This window comes from Paroedura picta, chromosome 11, assembly GCF_049243985.1.
Source record: "Paroedura picta isolate Pp20150507F chromosome 11, Ppicta_v3.0, whole genome shotgun sequence".
In the NCBI taxonomy this organism is placed as follows: Eukaryota; Metazoa; Chordata; class Lepidosauria; order Squamata; family Gekkonidae; genus Paroedura; species Paroedura picta.
This window is the reverse complement of record NC_135379.1, coordinates 65,059,356-65,077,278: the sequence shown is the minus strand read 5'-3', so window position 1 is coordinate 65,077,278 and position 17,923 is coordinate 65,059,356. Positions and strand designations below refer to the sequence as shown.

Sequence of the window (17,923 nt, the reverse complement as noted above, 5' to 3'; positions counted from 1 at the left end):
AAACTCAGAGACGTGATGTCTGCCATACCATGGACGAGAATGCTGGAAGGGAAGGGAGCATGTGAAGGGTGGGCACTACTCAAACAAGAGCTATTGCATGCTCAATCAATGACTATCCCAGAAAGACGAAAACACTGCAGGAGCTCTAAGAAGCCTATTTGGATGAACAGAGAACTTCAAGAGGAACTAAGAAAGAAAAGGGAGATGTTCAGGAAATGGAAGGATGGACATAGCTCTAAAGAAGAGTACCTACAGGTTACTAGGCACTGTAGATCAATCATCAGAAAGGCCAAAGCTGAGAGTGAGCTAAGATTGGCCAGGGAAGCCCATTGTAACAAGGAAAGATTTTTCAGTTATGTGAGGAGCAAACGTAAAGTAAAGGAGGCAATAGGCCCACTGTTGGGTGCGGATGGACAAACTCTAACGGAGGATGCAAAGAAAGCAGAAAGGCTCAGCGCCTATTTTACATCTGTTTTTTCCCACAGGTCAAAGGGTTTAGGCACAAGTAGCCAAGAGATAGTGTCTGGGTGGCAGGTTGACATGGACAGAGAGGTTGTTGAGAAGCATTTAGCTGCACTGGATGAGTTCAAATCCCCTTGGCCGGATGAAATGCACCCGAGAGTGCTCAAAGAACTTTCCAGAGAACTTGCACAACCCTTGTCCATCATCTTTGGGACCTCTTTAAGGACTGGAGATGTCTCGGAGGACTGGAAGAGAGCAAACGTTATTCCAATCTTCAAAAAAGGGAGGAAGGATGACCCGGGAAACTACAGACCAGTGAGTCTGACCTCTGTTATGGGTAAGATAATGGAGCAGATACTAAAGGGAGCGATCTGCAAACATCTGGAGGACAATTTGGTGATCCAAGGAAGTCAGCATGGATTTGTCTCCAACAGGTCCTGTCAGACCAACCTGGTTTCCTTTTTTGACCAAGTGACAGGTTTGCTGGATCGTGGAAATTCAGTTGATGTCGTTTACTTGGATTTTAGTAAATCTTTTCATAAGGTTCCCCATGATGTTCTGATGGATAAATTGAAGGAATGTAATCTGGATTTTCAGATAGTTAGGTGGATAGGGAATTGGTTAGAGAACCACACTCAAAGAGTTGTTGTCAATGGTGTTCCATCAAACTGGAGGGAGGTGAGTAGCGGGGTACCTCAGGGCTCGGTGCTCGGTCCGGTACTTTTTAACATATTTATTAATGATCTAGATGAGGGGGTGGAGGGACTACTCATCAAGTTTGCAGATGACACCAAATTGGGAGGACTGGCAAATACTCCGGAAGATAGAGACAGAGTTCAACGAGATCTGAACACAATGGAAAAATGGGCAAATGAGAACAAGATGCAATTTAATAAAGATAAGTGTAAAGTTCTGCATCTGGGTCAGAAAAATGAAAAGCATGCCTACTGGATGGGGGATATGCTTCTATGTAACACTGTGTGTGAACGAGACCTTGGGGTACTTGTGGATTGTAAACTAAACATGAGCAGGCAGTGTGATGCAGCGGTAAAAAAGGCGAATGCCATTTTGGGCTGTATCAACAGCAGCATCACATCAAAATCACAAGATGTCATAGTCCCATTGTATACGGCACTGGTCAGACCACACCTGGAGTACTGTGTGCAGTTCTGGAGGCCTCACTTCAAGAAGGATGTAGATAAAATTGAAAGGGTACAGAGGAGAGCAATGAGGATGATATGGGGCCAAGGGACCAAGCCCTATGAAGATAGGTTGAGGGACTTGGGAATGTTCACCCTGGAAAAAAGGAGGTTGAGAGGGGACATGATAGTCCTCTTTAAGTATTTGAAAGGTTGTCATTTGGAGGAGGGCAGGATACTGTTCCCATTGGCTGCAGAGGAGAGGACATGCAGTAATGGGTTTAAACTACAAGTACAACGAAATAGGCTAGATATCAGGAAAAAAATTTCACAGTCAGAGTAGTTTAGCAGTGGAATAGGCTGTCTAAGGAGGTGGTGAGCTCCCCCTCACTGGCAGTCTTCAAGCAAAGGTTGGATGCACACTTTTCTTGGATGCTTTAGGATGCTTAGGGCTGATCCTGCATTGTGCAGGGGGTTGGACTAGATGGCCTGTATGGCCCCTTCCAACTCTATGATTCTGATTCTATGATTCTATGTTTTTGAAAAGCTTATCCCCTAGAAACCTTGTTGGTTTTTGAAGCGCTACTGAACCCAAATCTTCCTTTTCTACCGCAGACTACCACAGCTACCTACCTGAAAGATGTGAGACATGCACTTAATGGGGCCCCCACAACAGTATGGATTAGTATCTTCAAACACTACCTTCTCATCAGAAAGGCCAAAGCTGAGAGTTCAATCATCAGAAAGGCCAAAGCTGAGAGTGAGCTAAGATTGGCCAGGGAAGCCCATTGTAACAAGAAAAGATTTTTCAGTTATGTGAGGAGCAAACGTAAAGTCAAGGAGGCAATAGGCCCACTGTTGGGTGCAGATGGACAAACTCTAACGAAAGATGCAGAGAAAGCAGAAAGGCTTAGTGCCTATTTTACATCAGTTTTTTCCCACAGGTCAAAGTGTTTAGGCACATCTAGAGATGGCTGTAGCCAAAGGATAGTGTCTGGGTGGCAGGTTAACATGGATAGAGAGGTTGTCGAGAGGCATTTAGCTGCACTGGATGAGTTCAAATCCCCTGGTCCAGATGAAATGCACCCGAGAGTACTCAAAGAACTTTCCAGAGAACTTGCACAGCCCTTGTCCATCATCTTCGGAACCTCTTTAAGGACTGGAGATGTCCCGGAGGACTGGAAAAGAGCAAACGTTATTCCGATCTTCAAAAAAGGGAGGAAGGATGACCCAGGAAACTACAGACCAGTGAGTCTGACCTCTGTTGTGGGGAAGATAATGGAGCAGATATTAAAGGGAGCGATCTGCAAACATCTGGAGGACAATTTGGTGATCCAAGGAAGTCAGCATGGATTTGTCTCCAACAGGTCCTGCCAGACCAACCTAGTTTCCTTTTTTGACCAAGTAACAGGTTTGCTGGATCGGGGAAATTCGGTTGATGTCATTTACTTGAATTTTAGTAAAGCTTTTGACAAGGTTCCCCATGATGTTCTGATGGATAAGTTGAAGGACTGCAATCTGGATTTTCAGATAGTTAGGTGGATAGGGAATTGGTTAGAGAACCGCACTCAAAGAGTTGTTGTCAATGGTGTTTCATCAGACTGGAGAGAGGTGAGTAGCGGGGTACCTCAGGGCTCGGTGCTCGGCCCGGTACTTTTTAACATATTTATTAATGATCTAGATGAGGGGGTGGAGGGACTACTCATCAAGTTTGCAGATGACACCAAATTGGGAGGACTGGCAAATACTCCGGAAGATAGAGACAGAGTTCAACGAGATCTGAACACAATGGAAAAATGGGCAAATGAGAACAAGATGCAATTTAATAATGATAAGTGTAAAGTTCTGCATCTGGGTCAGAAAAATGAAAAGCATGCCTACTGGATGGGGGATACGCTTCTAGGTAACACTGTGTGTGAACGAGACCTTGGGGTACTTGTGGATTGTAAACTAAACATGAGCAGGCAGTGTGATGCAGCGGTAAAAAAGGCAAATGCCATTTTGGGCTGTATCAACAGAGGCATCACATCAAAATCACAAGATGTCATAGTCCCATTGTATACGGCACTGGTCAGACCACACCTGGAGTACTGTGTGCAGTTCTGGAGGCCTCACTTCAAGAAGGACGTAGATAAAATTGAAAGGGTACAGAGGAGAGCGACGAAGATGATCTGGGGCCAAGGGACCAAGCCCTATGAAGATAGGTTGAAGGACTTGGGAATGTTCAGCCTGGAGAAAAGGAGGTTGAGAGGGGACATGATAGCCCTCTTTAAGTATTTGAAAGGTTGTCACTTGGAGGAGGGCAGGATGCTGTTTCTGCTGGCTGCAGAGGAGAGGACACGCAGTAATGGGTTTAAACTTCAAGTACAACGATATAGGCTAGATATCAGGAAAAAGTTTTTCACAGTCAGAGTAGTTCAGCAGTGGAATAGACTGCCTAAGGAGGTGGTGAGCTCCCCCTCACTGGAAGTCTTCAAGCAAAGGTTGGATACACACTTTTCTTGGATGCTTAGGGCTAATCCTGCGTTGAGCAGGGGGTTGGACTAGATGGCCTGTATGGCCCCTTCCAACTCTATGATTCTATGATTCTATGATTGTATGATTCATCCAGAAAGAACATTTCAAAAATCATAAATCCAGCACATCTTTTTGCTTAGTGGCACATCACTCTGCTGGATCTGCACAGGATGTACAAGAGAGCAGGTATGCATATTTGCCAATAAACTTGAATTTTAAAAAATTCAGTCATGTATAAAGGAATGTGCCACTCAAAATCTGTTTCCACTGTTATAAAAATACACTTCCCCTCACCCCAGATATGCGGAGATTCTCCGCACACATGGAAACCATCAGCTGCATAAAGCTGGGCTACATCATCAGGTCAACTGTCAAGTGATGCTAGGGTTTCTTAAAAGCTGCAACGGTTGGAGGAGCTAGGCAACACGGACTGTCTGTTGCTAACAATAAAGAATGAATTCACTTCCTGTCTCTGCCCCCTCTGGAGCCTGAAACAGAGAGGCTGCTTTGTCAGTTTGGTACTGTCAGCGAGATGGATTTCTCAAGGCCCATGAGGGAAAAAGGGGGAACAGCTGTACTTGGAAGCCGGAGAAGTAAGTGCTGTTTGATAATATAAGCTTTTTAGGGGGAAGATTATGGGAGTCTGAACTGCACAAGAAGACCTAAAGCATAATTTCACTATATGTTTTAAGGAGCTGACCCTAAAAACTTAATTATTCAGGTATAAGTCCCTTCCATTTAACTTATGACAAATAGCTGACACAGAGTATGTGAAGTGACTCACTCGCATTTTCTTCTCTGCCCTCGGCCTTCAGAGACAAGACCCAGCTGTTTATCCATGCATAGGGTAAGACATTTGAAATCAGACCTCTACAAACCCACCCATGGACCGACTATGAAAATTAGATCTTTCAGGGCCCAAAAAAGGACCAAGGAACAGCCCCATTCCGCCAGTAGCATCAAGCTGTACTCACCATTTCCACCTACCCTAAAAGCCTGGAGCCCATATAACATTCCTGTCCTGTTAACCCTACTTAGGAGACTGACTATGCTGGTGTTGTTTGGTTTTGTGAAGGGCTTGTGAATGGTTGTAAATATCAGATACTATCAAGCTTGAAAGGGTCCAGTCTAAATTCCTTCGGGCACTCCTCCAACTTCCATGCTGTGTAACTAACTCCATGGTGCGTCTGGAAACAGGAATGTTAATGGTCCAGGAGAAAATCTGCCTGTCAGCAATAGGAATGTGGCTGAAATTAATACATAACCCATAGGGTATAGTTTCTTTAACCTTGAATGACAACTTCCAATCATCTTGGACTAAAGCTGTTCACAGAGGAATCCAAAGTCTGGGCTTCTCCATACACTTATTATCCAAATTAGCTCATGATCAAGCTGCATCATTAGTTAAGCAGTGGATACAAGACAGTCAACGTCAACTGGACCTGAGTAAAGCTCCAAATATTTTGGCCCCAGTTAAAACAAAATATGTTCTGGCCCCTGCCACGTATCTGTCTCAGCTGGTAATAAGTAAACAAAGAAGGGCATTTACACTTGCAAGATGCTCCGACTTGCCTTCAGCTCTTGTAGAGGGTCGCTATAAGAACATTCCCCTTACATTGAGACAATGTTTTTGTGGGAGTGGTGAAACTGATACAAGAGAGCATATATTGTTCCACTGCCCTGCTTATGTAGACATTCATAGCAACTTGATTGAACCACTCCTTAAAAAGTAGCCAGAACATCATGATGTAGATCGAGCAAAGAGGCTGCTAAGTGATAAGTCCCCCCCCCAGGTGACAACTCAGCTGGCTAAATTTTGTGCCGCTGCCATAAAAATCCGATGCTCTAAAGTAGCATAATTTTAATTTCTATTATATGATCTGTTTGAACTTGTATTACATTAAATGACCATATTCTTTTGGTCTTTTATGTATTTACTTCATATAACTTGGTCTGAACAACTGTAATAAACTTTGATTGAATGAGAAGAGGTTCCCACTTTTAAATATGTGGAGAGCCAGTCTTGCATCGGCAAGGACAAAGATCACCTATCAGAATTCCCCACACACACACACACTCCCACCTCTGTATGTCAACTGATAAATGTGGCTGCCACTGACACATCTGGATAGATTCAGGTGGGCAGCCATGTTGGTCTGAAGCAGAACAAAGTTCAAGTCTAGGGGCACCTTTAAGGCCAACAAAGTTTTATTCAAGGGATGAGCTTTCCTGTTCTTGCACACTTCTTCAGATAGATCGGAGAGGTGGAGGAGTGGCACTGTATGTGAGGAAAGGGCTTACCTGTCAGGAAATTCTAGTGAAGGAGAGCATATCTACAGTGGAAAGCATCTGGGTGAAAATAAGCGAGGGGAAAACAAACAGTGTGGTGGTTGGTGTCTGCTACCGACCACCTGACCAACGAGAGGATGTGGATGCTGCACTTTGTGAGCAGCTTGAGAAAATATCCAAGCAACAGGACCTTGTCATCATGGGTGACTTCAATTTCCCAGATATGTGCTGGGAAATAAACTCTGCGAAGCGTCCTCAGTCATGCAACATTTTGACCTGCCTGGCTGACAATTTCATTTATCAAATGGTAGATGAACCCACAAGAGGTTCAGCCATACTGGACTTAATACTGACCAACAGGCAAGAGTTGGTGGATGAGGTGAAGGAGGTGGGGACCCTAGGGGGAAGTGAACATGTCCTCATAGAATTCCTTTTGAGATGGGGAGGCAAGAAAGCTTGTAGCCAGACGTGGATGTTGGATTTTGTAGGGCAAACTTTAATAAACTCAGAGACATGATGAGTGTCATACCATGGACGAGAATGCTGGAAGGGAAGGGAGCATGTGAAGGGTGGGCGCTACTCAAACGAGCTATTGCATGCTCAATCAATGACTATCCCAGAAAGAAAAAGGGAAATGTTCAGGAAATGGAGGGAAGGACAAGAGCGCTAAAGAAGAGTACCTACAGGTTACTAGGCACTGTAGATCAATCATCCGAAAGGCCAAAGCTGAGAGTGAGCCAAGATTGGCCAGGGAAGCCCACTGTAACAAGAAAAGATTTTTCAGTTATGTGAGGAGCAAACGTAAAGTAAAGGAGGCAATAGGCCCACTGTTGGGTGCGGATGGACAAACTCTAACAGAGGATGCAGAGAAAGCAGAAAGGCTAACTGAGAGGTCCTAGGTTTTCATGATACTCTAGTGGAGAAAGCCTGGACTAGATGGACCTTGGTGTGGTCCTTCCCTTGTGACTTTCTGAACGTTCACCTTTGTGCTAGAGCTGCATTAGCCTCCTACATATTGTTTAGAAGATTTCCTAATCCAGTTAATGATGGCTGACTTCTGTTTTTTAATAGAATAATCCCTTCTTCCTTCTCCCTCTCAGAAATGCAATTAAGTGAAATGAAATCACCAGAAAGACATTCTCCCCTCTTCACTTCTGTTTCTGTATTCTGGTGGACGAGTTCATTCCCTTCCATGTAACAGAAAACAGCTGCTGCAGACAAGCTTCCCCAGAAATAGGATTTGGTATCACACAGGGGGGGGCTTGGCTCTTTCTGGGGGAGAGGGGGAAAGGGACAACCAGTTTCTCCCACTTTTTGCTCTAAGGCCCAGACATCCTTGTCTTCATGCCAAATGCTGAGCTTGTGATTCATTTTGGCCTCCCCCACCATTCTCCAGATGGGCTCTCCAGTTTTTGTGCCTCTGGCATGTTTACAGTTCCATTTGTTTTTAAAATCACAATAATTTTTTTAAACTACACAAGAGGAAAAGGAGGTGGGATTCTGGATCCAACCGGCAGAACCAGTTTTCCCTGAGCTAAATTCTGGAAAAGAATAGGTTTGACTAAAACCAATGTGGTCTGTGCACCTAGTAAGGTACATCTGCGCACACCCTGAGATGATCAAGTCTGGCAAAATCTTCAACATCTGTAACCCTGAAACCTGCCTGGCTAAACAATGAAGTCACATATTGCATTAAGAAGCATGTCTGGCTTCACTTACACAGGGACAGTTAGATTCTGGCGGGTAACCATGTTGGGCTGCAGCAGAGATTAGGGAAATAGTGGATACTATTTATGTGGAATACAGAAATGCAAATCTCTTCCTCTTATTTCTCATGTGAAAGTGAAAAGTATGGGGTGGGGCAGGGCAGGACTCAAGCCCACACTAGGTTTTGAACTTGTTAACAATTGCAAATGCAGAAGCAGTGTATATTCTACTACCTACCGTGGGGCAACCAGCCAAGGCAGCCTCTTTATATCAACAGGCCACAGTAAGTCTAGTGGCACTCTCCAAACTGCAGAAGGTTGAACATAGTTGTTAGGGAAACCAATAAGGAGATGCTGCCCTGCCCTGCCTTCTCTTGCTGGTTATAAGCTGGTTTTACCTTCCTTCCTCTCTGTCCTCCAATGCATGGTGTCCATGCACACGTACACAGCCCCCACAGAACCTTCTCTGTGTCTGACCTGCCTTTCTGTCCATTAGAAACCATAAAGATTGACAACAGCATCAGGGCTCCAATGGTGCAAGAAAGAGGAATCCGTCTCCTCCAGTCAGGAGGTCAGATAAGTTCCTGCTTGGCTTCACTCTACAACTTGCAGAGGACATCGAGCCCAATGGCCTTGCAGGTGGATGGTATCACTCTCCCACTATTATTGTTGTTGTTGTTGTTGTTGTTGTTGTTAACATTATTATCATTATCATTAGGATTTATTACCCGCCACTCTCAGAAAAGCTGGTTTGTGGCAGGTTACAAGAGAAAATAGTAAAAATACAACCCCCTAAAAACTCTACAAAAACACAACAATTAACCAACAAGAACACGGCGGCGACCCCCCCACCTACCCCACTGGGAAACTAGGGGACCTGCTGGCCACCATTGTTAGAATATGGTGGAATAACTTCCCTCGTTGCTCCTCCTTTGGAGGGGCCCACAGAGCTTCTCTTTGCCCTGGCCTCAACCATAGACTTGGTGGAAGAGCTCCATTTTACAGGCCCTGTGAAAAGCAGAAAGCGCCTGCAGGGCCGCAGCTCCTCAGGAGCTCATTCCACCAGGTAGGGGCCAGCTAATAAATGTTTTGAATAAATAGATACAATAAAAATACAGTCTTGCTCATCTATAGTTAGGCAAGACAGCTGTACTGCAAATCAATCAAGCTAAATTGATTGAACGTGGGATATAAAGCACAGGCAAATCCCTGTGTTTGTACATGGGCCAGGCTTATACATAGTATATTTGTCTCCTTCTGCTGATGTGACTTAAATTTTGCTAACATTGTTTAAATATTTAGCTCATTTATTTAAATTTAAATCAGACACTTCCTCATTCCAACTTTCCTGGAAAATCTGCTTCACTGAATATAATAGGTATAGAACGGCGTGTGAGTCCAGTGTGGCACCTTTAAGATCAACAAAACTTAAATCTGGGTATAGGCTTTTCTCTTAAAGGTGCCACTGGACTCACACTTTGCTTCAGACCCACACAGTTACCATGTCAAAGTCTGTATTAGTAGTCATAGACCAGCACACTATAATAGTTGCATCACTGTAACTGTTCAACTGAGAAAATCCACATCTGTCATTTTCCTACCTGATGTGCACTTTTTAAAACTATAGATCCCCAACCTTTTTATCACCGGGGTCCACTCAACGCTTGACAATTTTACTGAGGCCCGGTGGGGGGGGGGGGGGTAGTTTACTCCTCTACTCTCAACCACTGCCCTAACGCTCTCTGATCGCTATGGTAATGTTTAAGCATCCCTTCAAAATAAGATACAGACACACCACAACAAGGAACATAAGGAACATTTTATTTTCATGGACATTTTAACTCATGACAAGGACAAATCAATGGGAACCCTGAGCTTGTTTCTCTGGGAGTGATGGGAGACAAGGACACCCAAAGTGTGTTGTAAAGGGCTGGGGGGGATGAAGTAAAGGGCCGGGGGGGGGGGAGACGGCGTCCTTCGGGGCCCACCTCCAATTAGTCCAAGGACCACATGTGGTCCGCAGGCCACAGGTTGGGGATCGCTACTATAGAAGACATTCTGGGAATTACAGGTGGCCACTGCATGGCATTTGAATTTGGGATCAGAAGCTTTTTGAGTAGGGCTGCCAGTTCTAGGACAACGGCTCCAGAAAACAAAGGATTACCCCTTGTTTCCAAATGGCTCCTGGAGTACTGACACTCTCTCCAGAGCCTGGCACATTGTCAGACCATCCCACATGGCAACCACGTCATACAAGAGGGATCCAGCTGCTGAATGCCTAGTCCAGAAATGCGGCCAATATAACCAAGGGAAAATTAGATTACCGCGCCCCCCCCCCGCCCACACACACACATAACTCTTACCCAAGAAGCTTTCTGCACTCTTGCCAAATACTAATAGCTTCTGGCTTCCCGCATGCCATTAATCACAGACTCCTACAGAAAGAATGTTTAAATCGTAGTAATACATGCACTAGAGTAAAACATCCACCTACAAAGGATGGTTTTAAAGCTCCACGGCTCTCACATCGATGATTTTGCAAGCATCCTGCTGATCAATTTTTTTTAAATATTCGTTTAATGATTAGTGTTATACAAGAAAGTGAAGCATAGCAAGTACAATGATCAGGTTTTTGAGCAACATTCTGTCTTTAACCTCAAATAATGTGCGTAAACACACAGCTAAGATTGCACACTATACAGGGGGTTTGCTGCTTCCCAGAAACTCTTCCCAGGACACTGCACGCCAGGACCCATTAAGGTTTACAGTCAGTACAAAAGCCTGAGGAATGGTCTTAGCGGCAATCTGCTTATAAAGAACGCAAAGGACAAGTTTCATCTAAGCATTTACGAACCTGACTTTCCCATGGCCCCGTCCTTGACGGCTAGCTGGAGAATCTGCTTTTTGAAAGGCTGTTCTTGTTTCGCTGTGAGCTGCCCGCAATTTCCTGGTAGCGCTGCGAGTCCGTTGCCTGCATGAAACAGACCGAACAATCAGAGTGCAGCCACCCATCCAGCCTAGCGATGCCTTATAAGGAATAAGGAACTTTCCCCCCTTCTTCGTCTTCTTGATGATCTCCCTCTTTGTGAACAGGGGATATTTCTCTGCCAGCATAACTCAGCAACCCAAGAAAAACACTCTAGGGATTCCACATACCAATTTAGTTAAGCAACCAAAGATTTCTGAACTCTGGTAAAAGTGATAGGACGTTTATTGAAAACAACAGCTGTCACAATGGTTTGCGTGATGCAAAGGATTCCCAGGAACTGTGCCATTTCTTCTGCATGGCAATCCCAAATTGTTTCATGAAAGCCCTTGTGGCCTTAATGGGCAATGCAAAGTACACCCCGGATGTCCAGCACTTGCTTTTCCAACCCCTGATGACTTGCAGCTGGATGTATGAGACCACGAAGAGACATTTTTGTCTGTGTTCAGTGCATGGTTGCTGGTCCAGAAGTGCCAGACTGCCATCATATACAGGGTCAATGAGTGTGGAGGGGGACTGAGGTTGAACCATATGCACGCTGGTTCTCTGACGTTGCCAGCCTCCAGCTGTGCCTAGAGATCTCCTGGAATTGCAGTTGATCTCCAGATGATGTTCAGTTCCCTTGGAGAAAATGCCTGCTTTGGGGGGTGGCCTGCATAGAACTATGCCACGCTAAGATGTTTTCCCCTCCCGAAACTCCACCCTTCTCAGACTCCACCCTGAGGTTTCTCAACCCTGAATTGGCAACCTAAGGCTCTTAGCTTCCACCTATGCTCACCTGCCTGACATCAGCACACATCTATGCGCATATGAACTGCAAGGGGGACAGACTCTGTCTTTGCAATTGGGAATGCTGCTTTTTAATGTTCCCAATTATGAAGACCGACAGGGTCTGTTCTACTCACAGACAGTTTACATGTATCTGCTATACTCAGGCACAGGGAAAAATGCACACAGGTGGAGCTGTCCTAGTGCTCCGAGGCCCATTTTTCTACAAATCTCCTTTTTTTGTATCTACAATGTCACAGGCACGGAAGTTCTTGCTTCCTGTGGCAGACATATTACATAGGTTGCTGAGTGGCCTTCAAGAAGAGGGAATTGAGGTTTCCTTTCGTTTCTGCCCTAACCCGATTTGCAGGGTTTACCCTACATCCCACAAAGGAGGTGGTAGCTGCACATTAGTGGTGGGCGTGGTTAGGGGCAACAAAGATTCCTGTTTCTTATCTAAGTAGTTAACGTGTGAGCACATTTGTTAAACTGATGACAAAAATATTCTTCAGTGTAAAGTTTTTCTGTGTTATCTATTTATTGAAAGGCGTTTCTACCCACTTGCTTAAAAAAGCAGTCAGGGCTGCTAAAAACAATACACACTAAAATATAGCATAGAATAAAACAGTCCTGCCTCGACCAGGATGGCCCAGTCTGGCCCAATCTCACTGGATCTCAGAAGATAAGCAAAGTGACTACTGGTAAGCCTTTGGAGGGGAAGGCACCAAGGCAGTCCGGGGCCACTGCTCAGAGCCAGGCAACGGCAGGCCCCCTCTGCACATCATCTCTTGCCTGGAGAGCCCTGCAGTCACCCTCCGTTGGCTGGACGGGATGGCCCTTTCCACCAGAATGAAACACTGTGTGCTCATCTGTGCACTTGCATATACATATACACGTACAACAGCAGCATGTTGTATATGTATAAACATACACAACAAGGGAAAATATCCAGTGGGGCAATCATACAGTATCAAAAGTAAAGCTATTTCACAATAGCAATAAAACACTTCTCTAGCAGCAGTCAAAATATCAACTAATGCGGCATCCATAAAAAAAAACTAGGATAGAAAAAATTGACAATAACAGCAATAACTTGATTAGACTGCACATGGAATAGAAACAACTAGAATTAATAGCAAGGATAGCGCTAAGCAACCCTTATACTGAAGAAAGGGAGTCATAGTGCTGTCATTTAAATGGTCTTATATCTAGTTGCCAACTGCAGGTATTCAGTTAGCGTGGGTGCTTGGAGCTGGACCTCCCCAAATCACTGGGAAGATTTTGTTTAAAAACAAAAAACAGCACTTTGAATTCTAGAAACATCCTGGGAGCCTACGAAGATCTTTCAAAAGAAGGGTAATATGGACACTCTGGAGGTACAGTACATTGAAGGCCCCTCAACGGTATCATGGCATGGGGGGGGGGCTCAAAATGGCAGCTGGGGAGAGCCCTTTCACACTGTGCCTGCCGTTTCCTGCTCCAAGCAAAGAGGAAAGTCCTTCCAAAGTATCCAGTTATGGGTTTGGAGGGGGTGGGAAGCGGAGGGGGCCCTGGCCATTTAAACCTTTGCCATCTGAGGCTCCTCTCACTTCCAGAGTGGGCGAGGGAGGTAACTTCCTGATACCCTGGCATTACTTCCTGGTACCCTGATACCCTGAAGCCCGAAAAAATATTTCCGTGGTACCGTCATGGTTTTAAACTGATCCCACGTACAGTGCACCATGGTGGTATGATCTACTTTTAGTGTGAATAGTGCACAAAGTGACAGCCATAAGTTGGCTCCACAGGATTCTCAAGGCAAAAGACAGAGAAGGTTTGCCATTGCCTGCCTTTGGGCAGCAACATGGGACTTCCTGGGTGGTCCTGCATTCAGGTATTAATTAGGACCGACCTTGCTTAGCTTTTGAGATCTGATGAGACAAGGCTAGCCTGGGTTGCCCATAGGATTGCCAGCTTTGGGTTGAGATATACCCGAAAGGATCAGGGGTGGAGCCTGAGGAAGACAGAGTTTGAGGAGGAGAGGACCGATGGGATGAAATAAATGCTAAAGAAATTCCATCTAAACATCCAGAAGAAGTTCCTGACAGTCAGAGTGGTTTCTCAGTGGAACAGGCTTCCTCAGGAGGTGGTGGGTTCTCCATCTTTGGACATTTTTAAACAGAGGCTGGAGAGCCATCTGATGGAGAGGCTGATTCTGTGAAAGCTCAAGGGGGTGGCAGGTTGCAGTGGGTAAGCAATAGGGTTGTGGGTGTCCTGTATAGTGCAGGGGGTTGGACTAGATGACCCAGGAGGTCCCTTCCAACTCTATGATTCTATGATTCTACACTACCTCTTTGATGCTGCTGTTGGAATGTTCACATTCAGAGCTTCTACACAGATCTGTTACTTGCATCATTAAAGGAAACACTACAAATAGAGAAAGTGAACTGATATTTTAAATGCATATTTGTGTGATAGTTTCCTTATCTATTTATTTATTATACTTATCCCACCAAATCAGGACCACCAAGGTCGCTAACAATTAAAACAGCATAACAAAAGTTATCAGAAAAACAGACGACAGCAAATTAAAACACAAGGCAAAGAGGACTGAGAGAATGCCAGATGAAACAAAATCTTTACCTGTTGTTGGAAGACAGTGATTGAAGGGGACAAATTCATATCCCTGGCCAAGGGATCATGGAAGGAATCTACCTGAACTACTGTTGCTGTTTATAATGTGGAGGAAGAAGCTAAGCAAGAAAACGCCTCAGAGAAAGGGGCTTATAGGCATATTTGTCAGAGTCCTGACCTTGTCAGATTTTGGAAGCTTTGTAGCGTTGGCCCTAATACGTGGATGGGAGCCCACCAAGGACATTCAGGGCTGCTGTGCCAGCAATGGCAACTCACCTCTGAATGTCTGCTGCCTTAAAAATCCGGTGAGGTAGCCATGCATCAGCTGTGTGGCTTGATGGCGATTTCCTCCAGTCAGATGGAAGCTTATGCTAGGGATGAGATGTTTGAAGTGATAGGGGAATGAGGTGGGAGAGAGGCAGCTCCCCCTGTGGCCTTTCCATCCTATCTGGCCTTTGGGAGATGTGGAGGAAGGAAGCAGCCCTCCTGTGGCCTTTCCTGCCTGGGCCACTTTGGAAAATTGGGGAGGGGGGCAGGAAGGTGGCAGGTCCCCACTCCTGCAGCCTTCCTGGCCCAGCTTTTTGGGGGGGGGCAGTGGCGCAGGAAGGTGGTAGCCCATTCCTCCACAGCCTGCTGGGTCTTTGGAAGATGTGGGGCTTGATGGGAAGGTGGGGACAGTGGGGACCTGTATAAACACTGTTATATGGAGGTGAGGGTAGGAGGGCGAGTCCCCCTGCAAAGCTGCTGTTTCCCCCAGAAGAACTGATACCTCCCTCCCCTCCCCCCATATTCTTTCTCTCTTTCTTTCATCTTCCTGAAGGTTTCCAGGCCCCCACCTGGAAGTCTGTAACCCAGTTGGCTGCATATAAAGGAGGAGTCAGGAATCAAGATCGAGTGGAGGGGGGGCAGAACCCAGGATGATCACAGTGCAGATGTATGTACTAGCCTCCGTTGATGACCCAGGAGGTCCCTTCCAACTCTCTGATTCTATGATTCTAGGAACTTCAGTGCCATACCATTCACCTTCCAAAGTGGCCATTTTCCCCAGGTGCTCTCTGTCATGTGAAGTTCAGTTGTTAATATCAGGAGATCGCCAACTACTACCTGGAGATTCGCAACCCTAGCTGTCCAGGTGAGAGCTTACAAATAATTATAGCTGTTGTGCAATTTTTAATGTACCTATTAATCATGCAATTTTAAATATTTTAAGATTTTTTCGGTTCCCAGTGTTTTTTGCTACCTGTTTTATCTGGCCGCAGTGCTGTATTAAAATAAATTTGATTTGAAATAATTATAGCTTAATCATTTCTCTCCAGGAAGGGGGCTGCTGGTTTGACAGTAAAAGATGGCAAGGGGCTCCTTGTGCCACACAAGATGCCTCTTGAACATCCAAGGAGAGATCTTGATCTAGAAGCACCGTACAAAATGGCAGGGAGGCCTGGAATTTGCAACTTTTAACAACTTTTTTGTTTATATGGGGCTGGCTAGTCAGTCAGCACTGACATGAGGAACGTTGGGGCACTGGAGATTTCTCTTGCTTTTCCAGATTCACAGCAGCCAGAAGCATAATCAACAGGTCTTATTAAGGTTGAGAATAAAACACCCCCCATAATGTGATTAAAGCATTTTGTAGATAATTAACAAATGGGGATGATTACAGAAATCAAAAGATGGCCTTTCCTTCCAAAACAGAGTTGCAAACCTCCAGTGGTACCTGGAGATCTCCCACTATCACAATTGATCTCCAGACTACCAAGATCAGTTCCCCTGGAGAAAATGGCTGCTTTGAATGGCAGGTTCTCTGGCATGATACCATACTGAGGTCCCTCCACAAGCTTCAGTTCCAAAATTACCAAATATTCTCTGACCCAGTGTCAGCAACCCTCTTCTAACATGGGTGTTTAACTTACAAGATAAAGAAACAAATCCTATGTCCTTCCACAAAGATAATTATATTGAGTTTTGAAAACATGCAGACAATACTGAAATATAACTGATAAACCAGCTGATTAAAAGGTAAATTATTAACCTGCTAAATCAGTCGGGTCCACTTAAAGGTATGAAGGAGCCATGAAGGAGTGCTAGAGAGAATAGAAAACTCTTCCCACCTTCTAGGGGTTGTACGTATCCCATCTTAAATCAACATTTAAACCATTGAGCTGCCTGCAGTCATAGATGAAACCCCCAAAGCACTGCGGAAGGAAGGAAGGAAGGAAGGAAGGAAGGAAGGAAGGAAGGAAGGAAGGAAGGCAGGCAGGCAGGCAGGCAGGCAGGCAGGCAGGCAGGCAGGCAGGCAGGCAGGCAGGCAGAGCTAACTTATGGAACTATCACCACAGACCCTGATATATGACCACCACAGCAAAGGGCCTGTAATGCATGATCCCCAAGTAAACAATCACAAGGAGGTATTGCAACAACAGCGCTCTCTGTAGTTAAGTAGACAATCTGGGAACTACTGCCCTACCCAAGTGTTTGTTCAGAATTAAGCCTCAGCAAATTCAACAGGATTTACTTCCTAGTAAATATGCACTCGAAGGTAGTTTAAATGTTTGCCCAAGGCTTGGAGAGTAGGAATAGAACAATGAGTATGGCTGACTTCAGCACTGTTGTGCATACATGGTCGTTGGTCTGCCTCCGTAGCCACAGACTAGCCTTAATGCCAATTCTAAAGCCGAGGAATGGGCATCTTTGCTGCTTAAACAACAACACAACCTTATTCACTATCACAACCTTTAAAAGCATCTATGGAGGAAGCATTTAGAGACATTCTGGGACTTTGCTACTGAACATGCTAATTAAACTGAAATGGTAGAACATGTTATAGTTCTACTATGCAAATTAGTAGAAATTCAAAATTAGGAGGAGCCCAACTTTCTGCACAATGGCAAAGAGGTCTGGCGGGCCTGAACATATTTCCTGGAAAGTCCCATTTAACACAGCTGGACTGTGAAGGCAGATTGGCTTACCAAGGGAAATACCTCGGCACAAGTCCCGCAGTGACCTGCTCTCCATAGTTCTGGTTGAGGAGCGTGGCGTAACGTGCAACTTTTGGAACTTGCAAGAGAAAGAGGACTTGGTTCGGGCTGCGGATTTCTCCTATCCTTTCTCTTTCTTGCCACTCTTGGAAAATTCACCACCCCATTTGCTCTGCAATCTCTTTTCACACACATCTAGTGAAAAAAATTCTTCTGGGTGCTTTGAAAAGGAGGTTAAGCGAAATTAACAAAATTGTGCTGGGAAAATAACGGCTTTCTTCCTCTCTGAAAATGCCAGAACTAGATATGTACTTGGAAATATCTGGTCATTCCCAATTCCTGCCTGCTGTTTCAGGAGCCCTGACTGGGGTGACCTGATCTCATCAGATCTCGGAAGTTAGGCATGGATGGCCTCGTTGCTTCCACCATAGAAGTCCAGCGTCACAACACCTTGGGTTTCTTGATTGT

At 45.1% G+C, this 17,923-nt stretch overlaps 2 protein-coding genes across 5 annotated transcripts in view; one reads left to right on the top strand and one right to left on the bottom strand.

The window, feature by feature from the left end:
* GLIPR2 (GLI pathogenesis related 2) overlaps positions 1 to 17,923 on the bottom strand; it is a 35,209-nt gene that overhangs the window by 14,411 nt on the left and 2,875 nt on the right. Inside the window, exons 1-2 of one of the 3 annotated variants that reach the window (XM_077303725.1) lie at positions 17,447 to 17,507; positions 10,968 to 11,084 (exon numbers count right to left, since the gene is read on the bottom strand). In XM_077303725.1, the coding sequence (XP_077159840.1) occupies positions 10,968 to 11,084; positions 17,447 to 17,492 (163 nt within the window). In that variant the 5' untranslated portion in view covers positions 17,493 to 17,507. Of the gene's footprint in view, positions 1 to 10,967; positions 11,085 to 14,756; positions 14,818 to 17,446; positions 17,508 to 17,923 lie in introns of those variants that run through there. The other 2 variants (XM_077303727.1, XM_077303728.1) reach the window with 2 other exon arrangements.
* Positions 4,617 to 17,923, top strand: part of LOC143820658 (zona pellucida-binding protein 2-like) — a 33,000-nt gene continuing 19,693 nt past the window's right edge. For both annotated transcript variants that reach the window (XM_077303724.1, XM_077303722.1), the window contains exons 1-2: positions 4,617 to 4,711; positions 8,610 to 8,684. In XM_077303724.1, the coding sequence (XP_077159839.1) occupies positions 4,651 to 4,711; positions 8,610 to 8,684 (136 nt within the window). In that variant the 5' untranslated portion in view covers positions 4,617 to 4,650. The remainder of the gene's footprint in view (positions 4,712 to 8,609; positions 8,685 to 17,923) is intronic.